The 17,142-nt window shown below is 41.9% G+C and overlaps 1 protein-coding gene across 5 annotated transcripts in view; it reads left to right on the top strand.

The window, feature by feature from the left end:
- Positions 1 to 17,142, top strand: part of LOC143841050 (transducin-like enhancer protein 4) — a 170,640-nt gene that overhangs the window by 55,053 nt on the left and 98,445 nt on the right. For all 5 annotated transcript variants that reach the window (XM_077344711.1, XM_077344714.1, XM_077344713.1 and 2 more), the window contains exon 5: positions 2,093 to 2,155. In XM_077344711.1, coding sequence (XP_077200826.1) covers positions 2,093 to 2,155 — 63 coding nt within the window. The remainder of the gene's footprint in view (positions 1 to 2,092; positions 2,156 to 17,142) is intronic.

Below are 17,142 nucleotides of genomic sequence, written 5' to 3'. Positions count from 1 at the left end.
AGTAACTGAATTGCTGTATGCTTTTAGCCCCATTAATGGTGCTGCCTTCAGGCTGCCCTGGTCATTTTGCTCTTATCATAGATGGGTATGTCTACCTCGCTTTACACTGGGTATTCCAATACAAAAAGACTGAAAAAGGCATCTTAATTCCAGCCATTATTTTAAAGCCCTCATGGAAAGAGTGATCTTGATAAACCAGAAAGTTAGATATAGCTTATGCAAATAGCCCTCATCGTAAGGTGATTTTTTTTGGGGGGGGGGGGATACATATGATCTTCTCATATGTATTGTTTCCAAGGGTCATATGGGATCTCTGCTATTGGGATCTCAAACCAAAGGCTTCTCTCATTACAGACCTTTGTATAACAAAGGAATAAATTGCTGGTCAAGTCCCTGGAATGGACCACTAATATTCCATGTCACAGACTGTTCCTTCCCAGACACAGCCACCAGGAAAGTTGGACATGCAATCTGGGTGTCAATTCTTTGGAGCCTATGTTCAGAGGATAGCTGTATTGGTCTGCAGTAGAAGAGCTATATTGGAGTCCAGTAGTACCTCAGAGATCAACAATAGTCTTGGGTAGTAAGCTTCTGAGATTCTCAGTATCCCTTTGCCCCCATGTCTTCATGCTTCTATAAGTAACTTGCTTAATTACACAGCCAATGCATACTTGAAGGCAGTTAAGCTCATGTAACTCAGGATTTAGCCAAGAAATCAGCCCCATCTTGAGGAATTTAATAAGGAAAGGAGACGAGGAAAATATATGATACCATGTGTTGATTTTTTAATTTTGAGTTGTGATCCTTAAATTGCGGGCAGTTCAAACATTAAAATATTGTCTTTGAGAGGTCATACTTCTTTTTAATGTTGCATTAAAAACTATCCATTTCAGATTTAACAGTAGCCAGTCAATTGCTATTAAAAATATATATATAGTATTAAAATCTCATTTTTATTAGATTTCAAAAAGTCTGCTATTTCAATATTTGATCTTACATGTAGTTAGCAGCTTCTCTGCCCCGTTTGTTTGAAAATGATCTTGTTCTGGAAAGGAGAAATGTGTCCCAACATGAGTTTTTAAAAATGCCATGGTTTGTTCTTTTCCCGTGAAAGGGTCCTGAAACCTTTCAAGAGAACTTAATTGACTGGGGGAAATTAAATTCTCTGTATTGCACTGAAGCTTGAGCACTCACTATTCCAAGGAACTCTGTAAGTGGTGAGTGATTATTGTTTACCATTGTTCACCACCTAATTGTTCAACTGGGTCTGTCACCATTATGACCGTTTATGCACTGAGAATTTCACTGCCCCAGCTCCCGTGCAGGAGCACAAATCAGGGGTGGATGAGGTGCACCTGACCAAATGCTCCCTCATGTGGGTGCAGGAAGAGGTGGGGCAACCTGGCACAACTGAAACGCTAGCCTGCAGCCTGGCATGGAACCTCCAGTGCGTAAACGGTCCATGTCTGACATTTTATTTCTTTTGGGGAGAAGGCCTGTAGTGGGAAGATGCCACATTCCAAGAAATTCTAAGGTCACCTATGACCAAGATAGTATTTTTAGTCAGGGTTATCCATATTCATCACATAAATCACCCTGTACTATGCATACATTAGTATGGCAAAGGAACATGGTGCTGGAGTTAGAAAATTGTACTACTCTGAAATTGAAGCAGCGGCGTAGGGAATAATCACAGTGCTGGCATGACAGAGCTCATTCTTGTACTATAGGATTATATGTGGGGCAGCAGAAGTCACCATAGCTGGTCCCCTTTACTAGTATAATTTCTTGTGGGTGATGAGCAGAGAAAGGCTGGAATTGCCGTTTAACCAGTGTGTTACAAACCCTGTCTTAATCTGGGAGCTATGAATGTTGATCCAACCCCATGTTGCTGTCTCTGTGTAGTAAGCAGAATTTAGTGTACATGTGAACATGAGAATGAATATTGCTATAGCGGCTACAACCCAGAATCAAAGGGGCAAGCTTGGTTCTCCCTGGAAACTAATATTTAAATGTGTTATCTGTCTTCTGTAAGATCACACTGGTATCTTTGCATCATTGCACTAACTTATGTTCCATTTCTCATCCACAGGCAGAAATTGTCAAGAGGCTGAATGCTATATGTGCCCAGGTCATACCCTTCTTATCCCAGGAGGTAAGGGAGGTTGTTTGTGTGTAGGATAATTGTTCGTTCTTGGAGGTGAACCAAGACAGCCCTTCGACTGTGCGATGCTTTTAGCACTTCTGTTTCACTCTTCTTCTCTCTCCTTCCATTGTCATCCCCCCATTATCTTAGTCTTGACTTGGAATATAATACACATGCATATGATGATTCCAAATCATGATCTGAAATATTTTTTATCTATCTACCTCCTTCAACACCAGAATAAAGGCAGACAAGAATAATAAAAGTCTTGCTGGATCAGACTACATTTTGTTTACTCCAGCATTGTTTTCCCAACAATAGCCAGGTACTTCTGGAGGCTGACAAGTAGGACAAGGTAGTGATTGCCAGTTCTTGCTGTTTGTCCCTACAGTGCCTCCAAGCAGAGGTTCCTGTCAACTGCCATTGCAGACAACCATTAATAGACCTCTTCTCTTTAAGTTTGTCTAATCCTTTTTCAGTGTTGTAGCTAGTTGCAATCCTGTTGGGTTGGTGATGTCACTAACAATGGATTTGTTGTGTTGTGCTGCCACAGGAGCCTTATGCCTGCATCCCACAATGTTGTTTCCAGCTGCAGTAAGCATTAGGATTGGGCCGTTAGTTATATTAAAATGTTTGCCTGTCATGTCAATGCATTGGTACTCAGAAATATGACTCTGTCAAGCTGGCATCTAATAGGATATATTGAAAAATTGCTGGAAAGGCATGATTTGTGCAGCATTTTTGACAACTGCTGTTAAGCACGGCAGAAAATACGAAGAGCCATCAACTGCTGATGCTTTAGACAATAAACAGGCTAATGCAGGTTCATTTCACTCTTCCTTCTCCTCCTCACTTCACCCTGATTATTAACCAAGGCTTTTTTAAAGAGATATTATCTGCATTTTGAGGAGACGATATCTGAAGTGTAAGTTAGTAAGCTAGTTTCCAGAGGTATATACTTTCATTGAAATGATAAATCCCCAGTGCTTTCCTATTAACTGTAGCTCTTGAGGACAGGTGTAAACAGATGAAATGTTATACCTTTGGTAATTTGTTGCCATTGACTTGGGATGGCATAAAACAGAATTGTTTAGGCCACGACAGATATTGTGGGTTATTATGCATACGTGAATGGGAAAATAAAATTGGCAAAGGAATTTGGAATAAGGAACCCTTTCGTCCCTTTTCTTTTATTATTATGCTCCTCTTATCAAAGACCTTAAGCAAAGTAGCCTCTTCATATATTATTTATTTATTGCGTTGTAGGGTTCTTTTGCTCTGAATAGGGATGGGCACAAACTGGCTCACAAGTGTAAGTTCATCTGGACTTTTGCCTAGTTTGTGGTTCAGGAACTTAAGTTTTCAAACTGAAGAGCCACCATGAACTTCCGTAAATTTGAAGACAGTGTTGTTTTTTTGTGAAAAGTGGAAATCAAGGGTTTAAAGTGGCAGGGAGCAGAAAGCAGGGGTCATAAATAGCTATAGACTGGTTCAGTTTGTTAACCAACCTCCCAATTCAGGTTGGTTTGTGGTTCAGCCACAAATGGAAACAAGCCACAAAAATGTGGTTTATTCCCATCCCAAGCTCTGTATACTTCCCAGCAGTTCTGAGGTTCTGGAGAACTTTTTGTTTATGGCATGGGATGGCACGGTCATGTATCCCTGTCATAGGCAATGTACTAGAGACATTTTGTTGTGGTGTTTAATCAGGGGTGGAAATGCTAAGCCTCAGTATATTTTACTATTTATGTGCTTGGAGTTTTAGGCCATCCTATTCCAAAGATAAAGCAGCTCTCCAACTGTCCAGAATACAAAGTATTATGCTAACTGATACTGAGAGAGCATTCTGTATATCTGTAGTGGGAGGTAGTCCCTGAACACATCATTTTTGTCAAATTGCTATCTTAGCTTGATTTATTACATTAAATGGTGTCATTACTACTGTTGGCCTTTGTACAGTTGACCAAGCAGGAAATCTCAGTCATTCCTGCAGCTTTATTGCTACTTCCTCCTTAGAAGAGCTACTGGGCAATGTTGATGGCACTTTGAGCTTTCTATACCCTGTGGAACTGAGTTTCAGTGGCTTCCCAGAAAGAATTACAGAGACCTCGGTCCCCAATACAACCAATCTAAGTGACTGTATTCAGTTTTGTATATTAGATTAGTATTTTGATTTCATTATTCTTTTCTGAATGTAAAATTATTTTGCCATCTTAATTTCTAGTTCTCCCTTGTGAAGGACAGTCTGAGATCACAATCTTAATACCTCTCCCAGATCAAGTAAAGAGCTTTTAAGATCACAGGATGGATCTAGTAGAGAAAAATCCTTTCAGTGGCTTGATTAGTGTAAACTGATTTAGAAGGGAAAATCCTGAACCATTGTTGTGAGAGTATTGCCATTGATATATGTGGGTTGTGGATAACACTTCTAGGCCAAGTTCATCCTACTAGAATGGATGATAGCAGCTAACTTAAAAGCAGCTAAATTCTTCAATGTCTCAATAGATTAGTTGATTTCTTGCTTTTTATATTCTGCTTTAAAATAAACCCGTATATTGTATTTTCACATTTCCTATTGCTCCCAATAGGCAGTCATGTCACTTGTTTTAGTATGTCCCTCCTTGCTAAATAGGTCTGGCTTGGATTTTCTACTTTGAAGTTGGTTGTGTTATGCTTGCCACATGTTACCTGTGGTTCTGCTAGGGATCCCCAGTTGTACATTGGTTTTGTCAGGCTTGTTGGTTCAGGTTACGTTGGGAGGCTTTTGGCCAGTGGTTTCTTTGTTTGTTGTTCTATCTGGCTATTTTATGCATTGGAGAAGGCATGGAATTTCCACCAATCTCGTAGGAAACCATGGAAGATAACTGGGGGAACCTTGTTCTGGGGCTAATTTGAAACATGATATTTATTTAATAGACAGGCACCATCAGTTTTGCCACAAATTTTTTGGCTCTCCCCCCCCCCCAAAAAAATAGATCTCCCATAGGGAATAATGGAGCAGAATAATATAATATGTAGGGGGGGGGGGGTGACCAGATATGAATAACAAACCAGCATTTGGGACCTAAATAACTGGGAATACCAATATTTTTGGCTCCCTGGTATCCACATCTTAAAAATGACTTTTTTTCATGGTGCAGATCCCTAGTAGCAACCTGAGGGATAAGAGTGAGTCTGTTCCCATTAGTGAAGGTGGTGTGGTTGCAGGTCATGTTGCTTGTAAATCATAATTTACTTGTGTTTGTATTCAGCCTTGGCACATGTGCATCTGATCACCCACCATGGCTTGGTAAATGATAATCTGTAAAAAGCAGGAGGCCAAGAAATGCTTTGTTCACCATTGTTAAGAACCTGATCTGGTTTTAATGGTAATGGAGCCCTGCTGAGAAAATTCTTGACATTTTACAGGCATTTCTGTCCCTAGGGTTCCTTATGGGAAACCATGACCTGGAAACATTTGTAAGGGTAGATTCTTAAGCCACAGTCCTTGGTTGTGGCTTGGTCTACATTCCTAGTCCCACTGCAGGTTAGAAATGCCATAAATCTGATTTCAAGTACCCTGGTTTATTTACCTTTGTTTAAAACTGTGGCTTTAAGTCTTTTCCAGCAAAATCCTATCCTGATTGTTTCTTCTCCATGGTTTCTCATATCATATAATTTACAATATAAGGGTTTTTTTTACAATGCAAATATCCAAAATAGGGTCTATTGTATTTAATGGGGTCTCCTATCCGAGTGACATATATAGTTGATCAGCAATAGAAAATAGGTTACTATACTGTCTGCTTTGTCAACTGAGGTTTGATTTCTTGAACACATCTTTTGGAAGCAAACCACCTCAGAGTGATCTTGGTTCCCTAACTGTCATGCCAGGGTGACTAGGAAGTAATGTGATTAAACAAAGAGGTTTTTGGAAGATGTTCCTGATAGATTTTAAATCAAATGCTACAAAGGATGAGAAACTGTAGGAATATGTGACTGTAGGAATATACCATATTTTCCTATTAACTCTGTTCCTTTGCAGCCTGTGTAGGCAGTGTATACAAGCAGGGCTCAAACTTTTTTTCCCCTGCACATGGTACGAACTTGCAACATGATCTCCTATTCCTGGGCTTAAACCATAAATTCTCCCGAATAATGAAAATCAACTTTGCATCCTAGGCTAAATCTCTGTAGGTTCCAATAAAGTATACCCTGTTCCCCCACACTCTGCGTAGGCCCTGCATACGAGAAGCTGAAATTAAAGTCTCCTACTTCCCATCAAGTCTGTGTTCTGTTCTCACCACCTCACCATCTGGTTGGCCACAGGAAGCAAGTTTTTGAATGCCAGTAACCACACACTTTCATTTAAGCAATGCCTTCCCATAATCATGCTTATTGTTAGACAATACTGCTGAATTGTGTCAAATTCTTAGTTGTGTCCATCTCTCCTCATAAGGGCGTTCTGAAATCACAACCATGATCTTGCTGTTTAATGTGGAACACAGCTGAGAAATACAAAATCTGACATGGCTTGCGTGGCACTTTGATTATTCTCTTTATATGGTTCATTTATTCAGGACTTAACAGTGCCTGTTATTTAGTGCTAGAAAGTGATTTGTCAACAGCTGTGGAGTGGGAATTTAAACTTGAGTCGCCAGTATCCAGAGTCACGTTCTTTTTAGTGCATGGCATTAACATTGTTGAGTTGTAGAGTGCAGTTAAAATTCAAAGAAGCAAAGCAATATATGGGCAGTATCTGAGGGTATTCTAGAAGTCAAAAGAAAAGGACCACCGAAAAGGGATCATTCGCATAAGATTTCACACATGAAAGGTAAAGGGAATGCCCACTCTGTGATAATTAGGGAAGAGGTGTTGGTTGAAATTTGCTATGTCATTTATGAGTTTGCTTCTTCAGCACAGTCATTTCCTTGCTTTCCTCGTGCTGACTATAATCTACCTCCTTCCCCCCAGTTAAAAGTATGCGCCTAGCCAATCCAAAACACATACAAACAGAATCATGTGTGCTATATACTTTCTGCAAATTAAACATATTTTCTGTTGTTTTGTTCTGTTTTCCATTGATGGGCATGACTGAAGAATTAATGGCTGAAGTCTGTACCTCTGGAAATCTATTTTTACCCCCTTTTTGTCTCTCAAGATTTCAGTGAGCATTGCCATAAGGGTTGAAAAGTAAAAACAAGCAAACAAAAACTTCTTTAAAAACCTGCTGTACTTTCCCAGAACTCTTTATATCCTTTTGGCATATATACAGCTCTACCCTTGACTTCTTGTGGCGCAGAGTGGTAAGGCAGCCGTCTGAAAGCTTTGCCCATAAGGCTGGGAGTTTGATCCCAGCAGCCGACTCAGCCTTCCATCCTTCCGAGGTCGGTAAAATGAGTACCCAGCTTGCTGCTGGGGGGTAAAACGGTAATGACTGGGGAAGGCACTGGCAAACCACCCCGTATTGAGTCTGCCATGAAAACGCTAGAGAGCGTCACCCCAAGGGTCAGACATGACTCGGTGCTTGCACAGGGGATACCTTTACCTTTACCTTTACCCTTGACTTTCCCTCCTTTCCCATGGTCTACTACTTGTTCAAAACAATAAACAGATGTGTAAATTTAAAGCATAATAGGCAGAACCAAGTAGTAAATTGTCTACCTTTTGACCAGCTGATTACTTAAAGTAAATATGGATATTTTGAGGATCAGGACAGGATGCTAGATGATCCATGAATATATCTCCCATGGAGTTTTTATCGCAATATATGCAAATATGGGGAGGCCCACTTTGGATTTTTTTTTTAATCCTATTTTCCAAACTATACATGGCATATCAGAACTACTGTTCAGTTAAATGTTTTAATTCCACTTTTCTCTCACTCGTGGACTCAAAAGCAGCTTTCAAAATGAAGTACACAATAACAGAAGCAATTTAAAGAAAGTTACTGTACCCACCAGACCTACCCAATGTGCCCTCCTAGCAGGTGATAAGCTAAAAAGTTATACTGGATTTATGGGTTCTCCTTCCACGGCTAGGCTTTAAAGGACCTGCAGAAGAGGAAGGGATCAATGCTCAGCCCAGATCTTTGGTATTTGGCTTGGCTACTTGAGAAAACACCTATGTTCACTTTGGACGGGGGTAGAGTTTTTCCCAAGAGTGCAAATAGCTTCTCAGGAGCATTAGAACTCAGGAGCATTAGGATGACACAGAGAGAAAGCAGAAATTTCATGTCTTCCGTATGTGCTGTTTTGTAATAAAAATGCACAGATAGATGTATTATTTATTTATTTATTTTTATTTATTATTATATTTATATACCGCCCTCCCCGAGGGCTCAGGGCAGTTTACAGAAAACAGGAGGCGATACAATTAACATATGGTAACAGGTAACAGTAATAACAATATAACATATAACAATATAATTAATCTGCCAGTATCTCATCTATGTTGACCCTAATGAAAAAAACTGTAAGAACTTACAATTTAATAAACAAAGTTTAAGAGGAAATATGTAACCAACTGACAGGAACAGGAGAGGTTGTTTTTTTAAAAATTAAATGTAGCATTGCTTTAGAAATCTTAAATTTCATCCAGAATTAAAATGCAAATTATTCTGTGTTTTATTCTGCAGGACTAAAGAGTCTTTCCAGTTTCTTGTATATTAACATTTTTAAAAATCTAAACATCATGTGTGTGCATACTTTATAGTGCCATAAACTGATGAAGGAAAAAATATATAACAGTTCAAGAACAGTTCACAATTTATACTGACGTTTGCTTTTTTTTTTAAAATAGCATTTCCAGGACTCTGTTCTGTGTGTTTGGAGAAGTTTGTATATGAACATTTTTAAAAAGTTTTTACTTCCCCTTTTTATGGGTGGAGGGAGAGGCAGAGGGAATCTGTTTTGAATACATAACTGATCACAAATCTCAGTCAAAACCATGAGAGGCAGCAAGTTAAGGGCATTTCTGTAAAATAAACGGAATCTAGGTTTTAATATTACGAGTAGTGTGTGTGCTCTATGGAGTGACATACTCTGTGGAGCTCTTTTATTCCCTACCATATAGAATTTTAACCATCAGTAAGATGCATATGAAGATGTATGTTGTAAAATAGTTTTGAAAGAAATTGGAGGAAATATGAAGGAAATAATTTTGAACTAAATCTTTAAAGAAACAAAAGTGCTTTAATATGGGGGTGGAGGATATAGCGTAGTACTGTAGTGATGATCTGATCTAGACACATAATACTGTCCATTCAGCTAGAAGAAAGGGGTGGTGGGGATCCTGTTGCAGAGGTGCAGTTTGGTGCTTTTCTGCATTCATATGAGAGAAAGTCTTTTTAAATTAGCTGTTTTAATTGACTCCTTTAATTTTGGGGTGGAGAAGAACAGTGTAAGACAGGAGCCTTACACATACACATGTGCACAAACAGAGGTCAGAAGGTTTCCAGATCAGCTGAAAAGTTCTCTTGACTATATTGTGCTGCCTTAGAAAGGTGCTTACCACATGGAAGGCTAATGTTGACATAAGTACATCTGCTGTGCAAAAAAGAAACAAAGAAAGAACACTCCTAAGGTTGTGACCTAGGCTGCAGGCCTAAGAACACTGAATAAAATGGGACTTACTTGCAAGTAAACTTACATTGGATGCTCTTTTAGCAATGTTAAGCAGGTCTAACTCAGAATTCTACCCGGTTTTATTCAGTGGGTGTTCATCACAGGAACATATTTGTAGGATTGCTCTGCTGGTCACAAGGCAGTTTAAATGAAGGGAAGATTTCTTCTGCTCTCTAGATATGGTCATAGTCAGATCTTGCGTGGCTCTACTATTTTTTCCCCAGTATAGGATTTGTTGTTCTTAGGTGCGAAGTCGTGTCCAACCCATCGCAATCCCATGGACAATGATCCTCCAGGCCTTCCTGTTCTCTACCATTCAGTATAGGATTTAATGGGATATAAATCCATGGAATTGACTCCTACCAGCTTTTTTGTTCTTATCTGATTCTCCTCAAGACTGCTGCCATCCTGTATAGGTTTTGTCTTCATGTTGTATTATCCCTGATTGTTTCACTTTCACCGGTAGAAAAACTAATACCTGCAAACCCATAGATCAGTGGTCCCCAACCTTTTCATCACCGGGGACCGGTCAACGCTTGACAATTTTACTGAGGCTGGGGGGGAGGGGTAGTCTTTTGCCGAGGGAAGTCACCAACGCTGCCTGAGCCCATACTCCACTTTCTTTCCCACTGGTGCCCCTGACTTCCTGCCGTCCGCTGGAGAGCGCTGCCAGCTGGAGCTGCACAGTGCCAAGCCGAGGGGGAGCTCCAGCCATGGCAGCCGCTGGAGAGCACCCAAGGTGAGCCGGCAGCAGAGTGGCAAGGCAGCCCCCGAGGCAGCAGCCGGGGAGGAGCCGCGGCCCGGTACGACTGATCCAAGGACTGGTCCTGGTCCCCCTGCCGGGGGTTGGGGACCTCTGCCATAGATAATTTCCGTACAGAGGGAGGAAATGTAAGCAGCTTCCTGCTGGCAAATGTGGGATGGATATCTCAAGTTTGCAGCCCTCCTCACCGGGAAATACCTCTTGCATTTTCCCTCTGCCCCATCAAAGCTTTTTGCCTCCTGACGAGGGTGCAAGGGAAAACAACACAAATATTTCCCTCTGCTCCTTGGCTTGTCAATCACAGAAAGCCACCAATCACACACAGCAGTTCTCTCATGGACTGAAACTTTATCCCCTCCCCCAGCCCCGAAATTATTATTATTTTATCTTAAAGGCACTTCCACATTGCTCTGCAGTAATGCCACAATACAGATGCATTTTTTAATAAGAACAGCACTGCCATGTTGCTATGGAGAAACACCAGAACGATACAGCATCCTCCCCCCCTTTTTGGGATTCAATTTTTAATAATCCTTTATTTCTGTCTGTGTGTATTTCTGAGACACTGCACATTGTCCCTGGAGCCCAAGAAGACATTTTGTGCTGATGGTGGGCTTTAAAACAAGCTGTTCAGACCCCTGGATGATGGGCAGAAGGCAGCCAGATCATCCTCTTTCCCAGCTCATTTCCCACCGCCAGAAAACAGAAACGAGTTGTTTTTGCTTGCCCCAATTGTTAGACGGCTTAATAGGTAACTGAAGCCCCCAAATACATTTTGAGCTAGTGGTAGGCTTATAAACGAAGCGCACACGTGGCTGAATGATCGGGAGAAAGCTTCTCCACATGCAGCCAGATGGGTGACCTTGGGCTCGCCACAGCACTGATAAAAGTGTTCTGACTGAGCAGTGATATCAGGGCACCCTCAGCTTCACCTACCTCACAGGCTGTATGTTATGGGGAGAGGAAAGGGAAGGCAACTGTAAGCCGCTTTGAGGTTCCTTCAGGTAGAGAAAAGCAGCATATAAGAACCTCCTCCTTCACCACCACCATCATCATGCAGGGTACACAGTTAAACAGAATACCATAGGAACATTAGTGCCAGGTGTTTTAATGGCATCCGAGCAGAATGTTATAAGAGAGCTATATGAGTAATTTTATATTGGTCGATAGATAAATAAGGACTTGCTAGCAATGAGAAGTAGCACTGTAAATATTGGCAGTCTCCCTGTCTTTGGGCCCATCTGATCTACATTTCTTCTCCACTTTAAAGAAACTTTCTTCACCTTTTAAAGTATTCTTATCACTGTACATGTATGTAAATCTGTTTATTTTTGGTTAAAACTAACTGGATTCAGTCCACAATGTGTAATATGTATTATTCAGAAATGATGATGACAGCAAGTCTACAAGTTGGCATTCCTGCCTTTTTGACCCCTGGTATGAACTAGATCCTGGGTGTGTCTAAGAGGAAAATGATCTTCAGACTTTCCATTACTATCCCCTCCTGTTTCTGGAGAAATGGAAGGAGTTGTTGCCAATTCCTCTACATTCCTGAAGTCCTGTGTGCATGATGCATTCTGGACCATGGTATGTTTTGTCAGAATGAAAGGTGAGCTGTGCTTCTTAATTTAGTGGACAATTCTTTCTGTCTAAGTTTGTTTTGGTTCTTTAGAAATCATATATCCTGCTGCTGAGTTATATTTTGCTTACAGTGTAATGTTAAAAAAAAAGAGTCTGGGAAATGTCATCAGTGAATTTCTTATTATGCCTATGGGGGGAAAAAGAACACAATACAGTGGCTGCATGCACTGATGACAAAGTTAGTTCTTCATAATAGTGCCAGGTTAGCTCATCTTATTGCTTGTTAACTCTGTAAGAAATCAATGGTGTGTGTTAACACGGTTTGATGCAAGAGATCATTGCCAAAGTCACCAGAGATTTCTTGCTAAGATTGGAGTTGTGGCATGTCACTGTTATATGAACTGTTTTAAGGGCAATTTAATCAGCATGGAATACTGGATTCTGACCTTACTGTATACGTGACCTATCAGGTAACTCTGCTTAGTGTTGTGAACAATTGCCAAGGTTTAAAGGTGGTGGATGGCTATTAGAAAGTAGGGGTAAGGCCAAAATAATTTTAGCTCATTTTAGGTTTCCCCCCCCCCCAAAAAAAAAAAACTTCTATTACACTTGATTCTTTTTTTAAATCTTTGCTTCCAGGGGGGAAACCTTTGTTTCTTTAACTATTTTTTATTCAAGCTGACTGAGGTAAAATTCTTAGAGACAGGCAAGCAAGGGATCTTTCTGGCTTTAAAATGTTAAAAAGATACAAAAGTGTTCCCATTACTGAGCAGGGAGGATACATGAAAACATTGGTGTGGGTGGGATTTTCCTCCTTTATTGTGATCCTCAGATAGGTAGTAGGGGTGTCTGAATTTTATACAAAAACTAGTAGAGAATCCCATTTTAGAATACATATGGCCATAGACACCCCTTGGCTAGCATAGTCTGTTGCTTGGCTGGTGATGTCTGCCCTTTTGAAGACTGAGGCCTACTGCTTGCAACTGCAGTCCCTGTTGTTTTCCGCAAGGGCAAGTCATTGCCTAATAAAAGTGGATCACCTAGTTCCCCCTCAAAGTCTCACGGTCTACTTTCCTGTAAAGATAACTCCAATTGAAATTCTGGGCCACTTATGCCTTTGATTTGCCTTCCTGGCAAATACTGATTTTTATTTACCAGGCCAAACGTGAGGAAAGTCACTTCAATTCCCATATCTCTCCAGCCATTTACATGTTCACCATTTACAATTTCAAGCTTCCTGCCCTTTCTAGACTCACATGGCCCATACTGGTCTGTCTGTCCATTTGTGCCCCCAAGTACAAACAGTTGCTGGTAAGGGCCAGCCAAAGCCCATAGCCCACGAGGGACACACCCGCACCACTCCACCCCAACCTTAGCCTGCAAGCTTCTACCATCGTCTCTACTATTGCTGCTTATCTCTAGATTATAAAGATCAGCTTCCCAAGCAAAAATAGCTGGACTTGGAGGATGGACTCTGTGGCATTGTACCATTTTGTACCAAACCTCCAGGAATATTTACAACCCAGAGGAAGCCAACCTTCAAGTGGGCTTGGAGAGCTCCTGGAATTGCAACTCATCTTTAGACTATAAACATCAATTTCGCAGGCTTATTTGGAGGGTGGACAGGATTGTTGTGCAGAGGAAACATTTAAGGCCTCTTATACAGGTTGTTGTAGAGATGAAACACTTGAGGCCTACTGCACAGGGTCATTCTTCAGATGAACCTTTGCAACAGCATCCACTTTCATCTGCACAACAACCTTGAATGGTAGGCCTCAAATGTTCAGAGAGTTGCAGAGAAGACAAATGCATGGCTTGGCTGCATCTGCCCTCGAGCAGCAAAACTGGCCACTTTAAGTGAGAAGGGTTTTTTCTGTGGCCTCCTTGTCAGCCATGGTTAGGCAGAAGTGGAAAGCTTTCCCCCCTCAAAAGGAAAGCACACCCAGGCCCACAGACTCCCCTGTGTTGCTCTCAGAAACACATCCCTTGCCTCAGTCAGGGTCTGTACAGAATCCTGAGCAAGAGCAGCAATTGGCCCTGAGGGAGGGCGATTCCACCAACAGGAGTCTTAGGAACCTTCCGTATGTTGCTAGAAGTATGAATCACATTTTACGTAGATGACTAGATTTAAAGCTCGTTGTACTTGTAAATACAACGGGCGCTAGAAAGGGTGGATGGTAGGCCAGAAGCACACCTGGGGCCTCATTGAGGCCGCGGGTGTGCTTTTGGGCCTGGGGTGAAGGCTTCCTTCCCCCCTCCCCCCTCCCTCCCAGCTGCACCGCGCGGCCTTCCCCCCGAGCCCAGAAGCACACACGGAACCTCGTAGAGGCCACAGGTGTGCTTTTGGGTCTGGAAGAAGGCCTCCTTCCTCCCTCCCACTAGGCCCTCTTTGGGCCACGGGTATTCTTTTGGGCCCGGGGGGAAGGCCTCCTTCCCCCCTCCCTCCTTGGTGCGGCGCAGCCTTCCCCCGGGCCCATAAGCTTGGTGGGCCGTGGGGAAGCCATCCCTGTCCCCCTACCCCCCCAATGAGTCTACAGCTTCCCCGCGGCCCGCCTAGCACACCCACCACCTTTTCACGTGCTTGGCAGGCCGCAGGGAAGACATGGCTGTGTCCTCCCCTCCTCACTGGAGGAGGAGCCTTCCAATTGGGCCCTCACTCGACTAGCTAGAACTATGGTCTGTCCAGGTGAGGGCTCAATCAGAAGGCACTTCGCCTTCACCCGGACCAGCCCTGCCCACTGCCGACCCCTAGGCCCTTAACCAACAAGAAGAATAATAATAAGAAGAAGAGTTGGTTCTTATATGCCGCTTTTCCCTACCCGAAGGAGGCTCAAAGCGGCTTACAGTCGCCTTCCCATTCCTCTCCCCACAACAGACACCCTGTGGGGTGGGTGAGGCTGAGAGAGCCCTGATATCACTGCTCGGTCAGAACAGTTTTATCAGTGCCGTGGCAAGCCCAAGGTCACCCAGCTGGCTGCATGTGGGGGAGTGCAGAATCGAACCCGGCATGCCAGATTAGAAGTCCGCACTCCTAACCACTACACCATACTGGCTCTCAAATATGATACCTCTTACCGATTGGTTATAGATGATGATGTTGAAGATGAAGAGGAACCAAATCGTTCCCCCGCCCCTGCTTCTCTTCAGTCATCAACTTTAGTCATCATTTTTCTGCCAGCTGATTGATTATACTGGAACCAGACTGGGAGAAAAGTACTCTGCTCTAATGTTCTTCTATTGCTGCTTCTAAATAAAAGGTGTCAAGAGATCTAAAAAATTTAATACTTAATCCCTATCTGTCACATGGGCAGATCTTGGAGTCATTTTCATCATAGAAGTCTTGCACATGAAAATGCATGGTTTGGTTTTACTGTTTGTGGAGGAAAAGAAAATATTTGCGTCCATCCCCCAGCTACCTGACTGCTTTCCAGAGGGTACAAGAAAAACATTTACCTGGTTTCCCTTGCAAGTGTACTGTGTATCCAATGTTGTTTCTGCTTTCAGAAACTGAAATGTTTGCCCCTGTGCAAAGCAAGCACCCCTCACCCCCAAAAGAAAACCTGTCCTGAATGATACATTAAATATATAGGATATATAGGATATATGTCTGTCTCTATGGTAGTGATAGCAGTACAGTGATTGTCAGAAAATAAAATACTCAAATAACTTTGGGCAACCAGTTGGTTGCAAGATACCCATGTGGGAGATTATCTGTGGCCTTTTTCTCTTATGGAGGCTCCTTCCACCAGCCTCCTGCTCACGCAACTATAAAAAGGTGAAGTACCGGGATTAAGTAAGTGCTAAAGATTACCAAATACTACCAAATAGTTATTTTTAAATTGATTGAATTCAGTATACTAATGAGAAATAGGCATTCACTTTGATTAGTTAATTTACAGATGCATATATCTAGACCAGGCTTTCTCAACCAGGGCTTTGTGAAATCTTGAGGTTTCTTGATGGCCCTGAAAGGGTTTCCTGAATAGGTGGGTTAATATTTTAAATATTTTTAAATGTGTTGAACATTTACTGGATGCTGTGACCATAGATGGTCATGTCAATGTGCCCTTCCCCCAGATGACAATTATGGACCGAGAGGCTAGGAAGGGGAGAGGCCCTGGGTGGACATGTGGACAGTTATGCTTCCCAACCATATTCTGGATTATCCTGCCACTTCTGGGGGGATTTGAAGTCTGAAGAATGTTTCAGGGGTTTCTTGACAGTAAGAAAGTTGAGAAAGGCTGGTCTCGGTACTGAAGAGTAAAGTTAGCTATTGAACTGGATTCCTTGATGCTGAAGCTCCCTCCCTATTTTCTGACCACCAAATATGCAATGCCTTCATGTGATCTGTTTTCATGTGAGGAATGGCCTACATTTTTTTAAAGCTGTATCCTAATGGTAATAATATTAAAATTGTTGTTGTTAGGTGCAAAGTCGTGTCTGACCTATCACGATCCAATGGACAATGATCCTCCAGGCCTTCCTGTCCTCTACCATTCCCCGGAGTCCATTTAAGTTTGCACCAACTGCTTCAGTGACTCCATGCAGCCACCTCATTCTCTGTCGTCCCCTTCTTCTTTTGCCCTCAATCGCTCCTAGCATTAGGCTCTTCTTATATGCAATTATATACAATACTCTTCTCCTAAGGAAAGGGTTCTAAGCTTGGTGTGCCTCTTACACCAGGAAAGAAGCAGTGGATATTCTATATATAGGTGGGGTAAAGATGTGCTTCAAGGAAACTGTGGCTTCAACCGAGTTATGAATACAATGTTTTCAGTTCCTTTTTGTCCAGTTCTTTTGTGTTGGATGAAAAGCCTCTTACTGTAGTTAAGACCTACTCTTCCCACCCATCCACCCCCTCCAATTCCCATCAGTATATAGAAAATCCGCCAGTTCTTAAATCTCTTTTCAGACAGTATGTACTTGGAAGAGTTTTTAATGCTCTCCTGCCTCTCTGTGGGGTGGCTCAGGCTTTTTTTTATTTAAAAAAACATGCCTTTCTAAGCCTTGTAAAAGTCAATGTTATCTCTAAAATGTTTAGAAATGCA

This window comes from Paroedura picta, chromosome 7 (genome assembly GCF_049243985.1).
Source record: "Paroedura picta isolate Pp20150507F chromosome 7, Ppicta_v3.0, whole genome shotgun sequence".
In the NCBI taxonomy this organism is placed as follows: Eukaryota; Metazoa; Chordata; class Lepidosauria; order Squamata; family Gekkonidae; genus Paroedura; species Paroedura picta.
The sequence above is the reverse complement of the archived record's forward strand: the minus strand, read 5'-3'. Positions and strand labels throughout refer to the sequence as shown.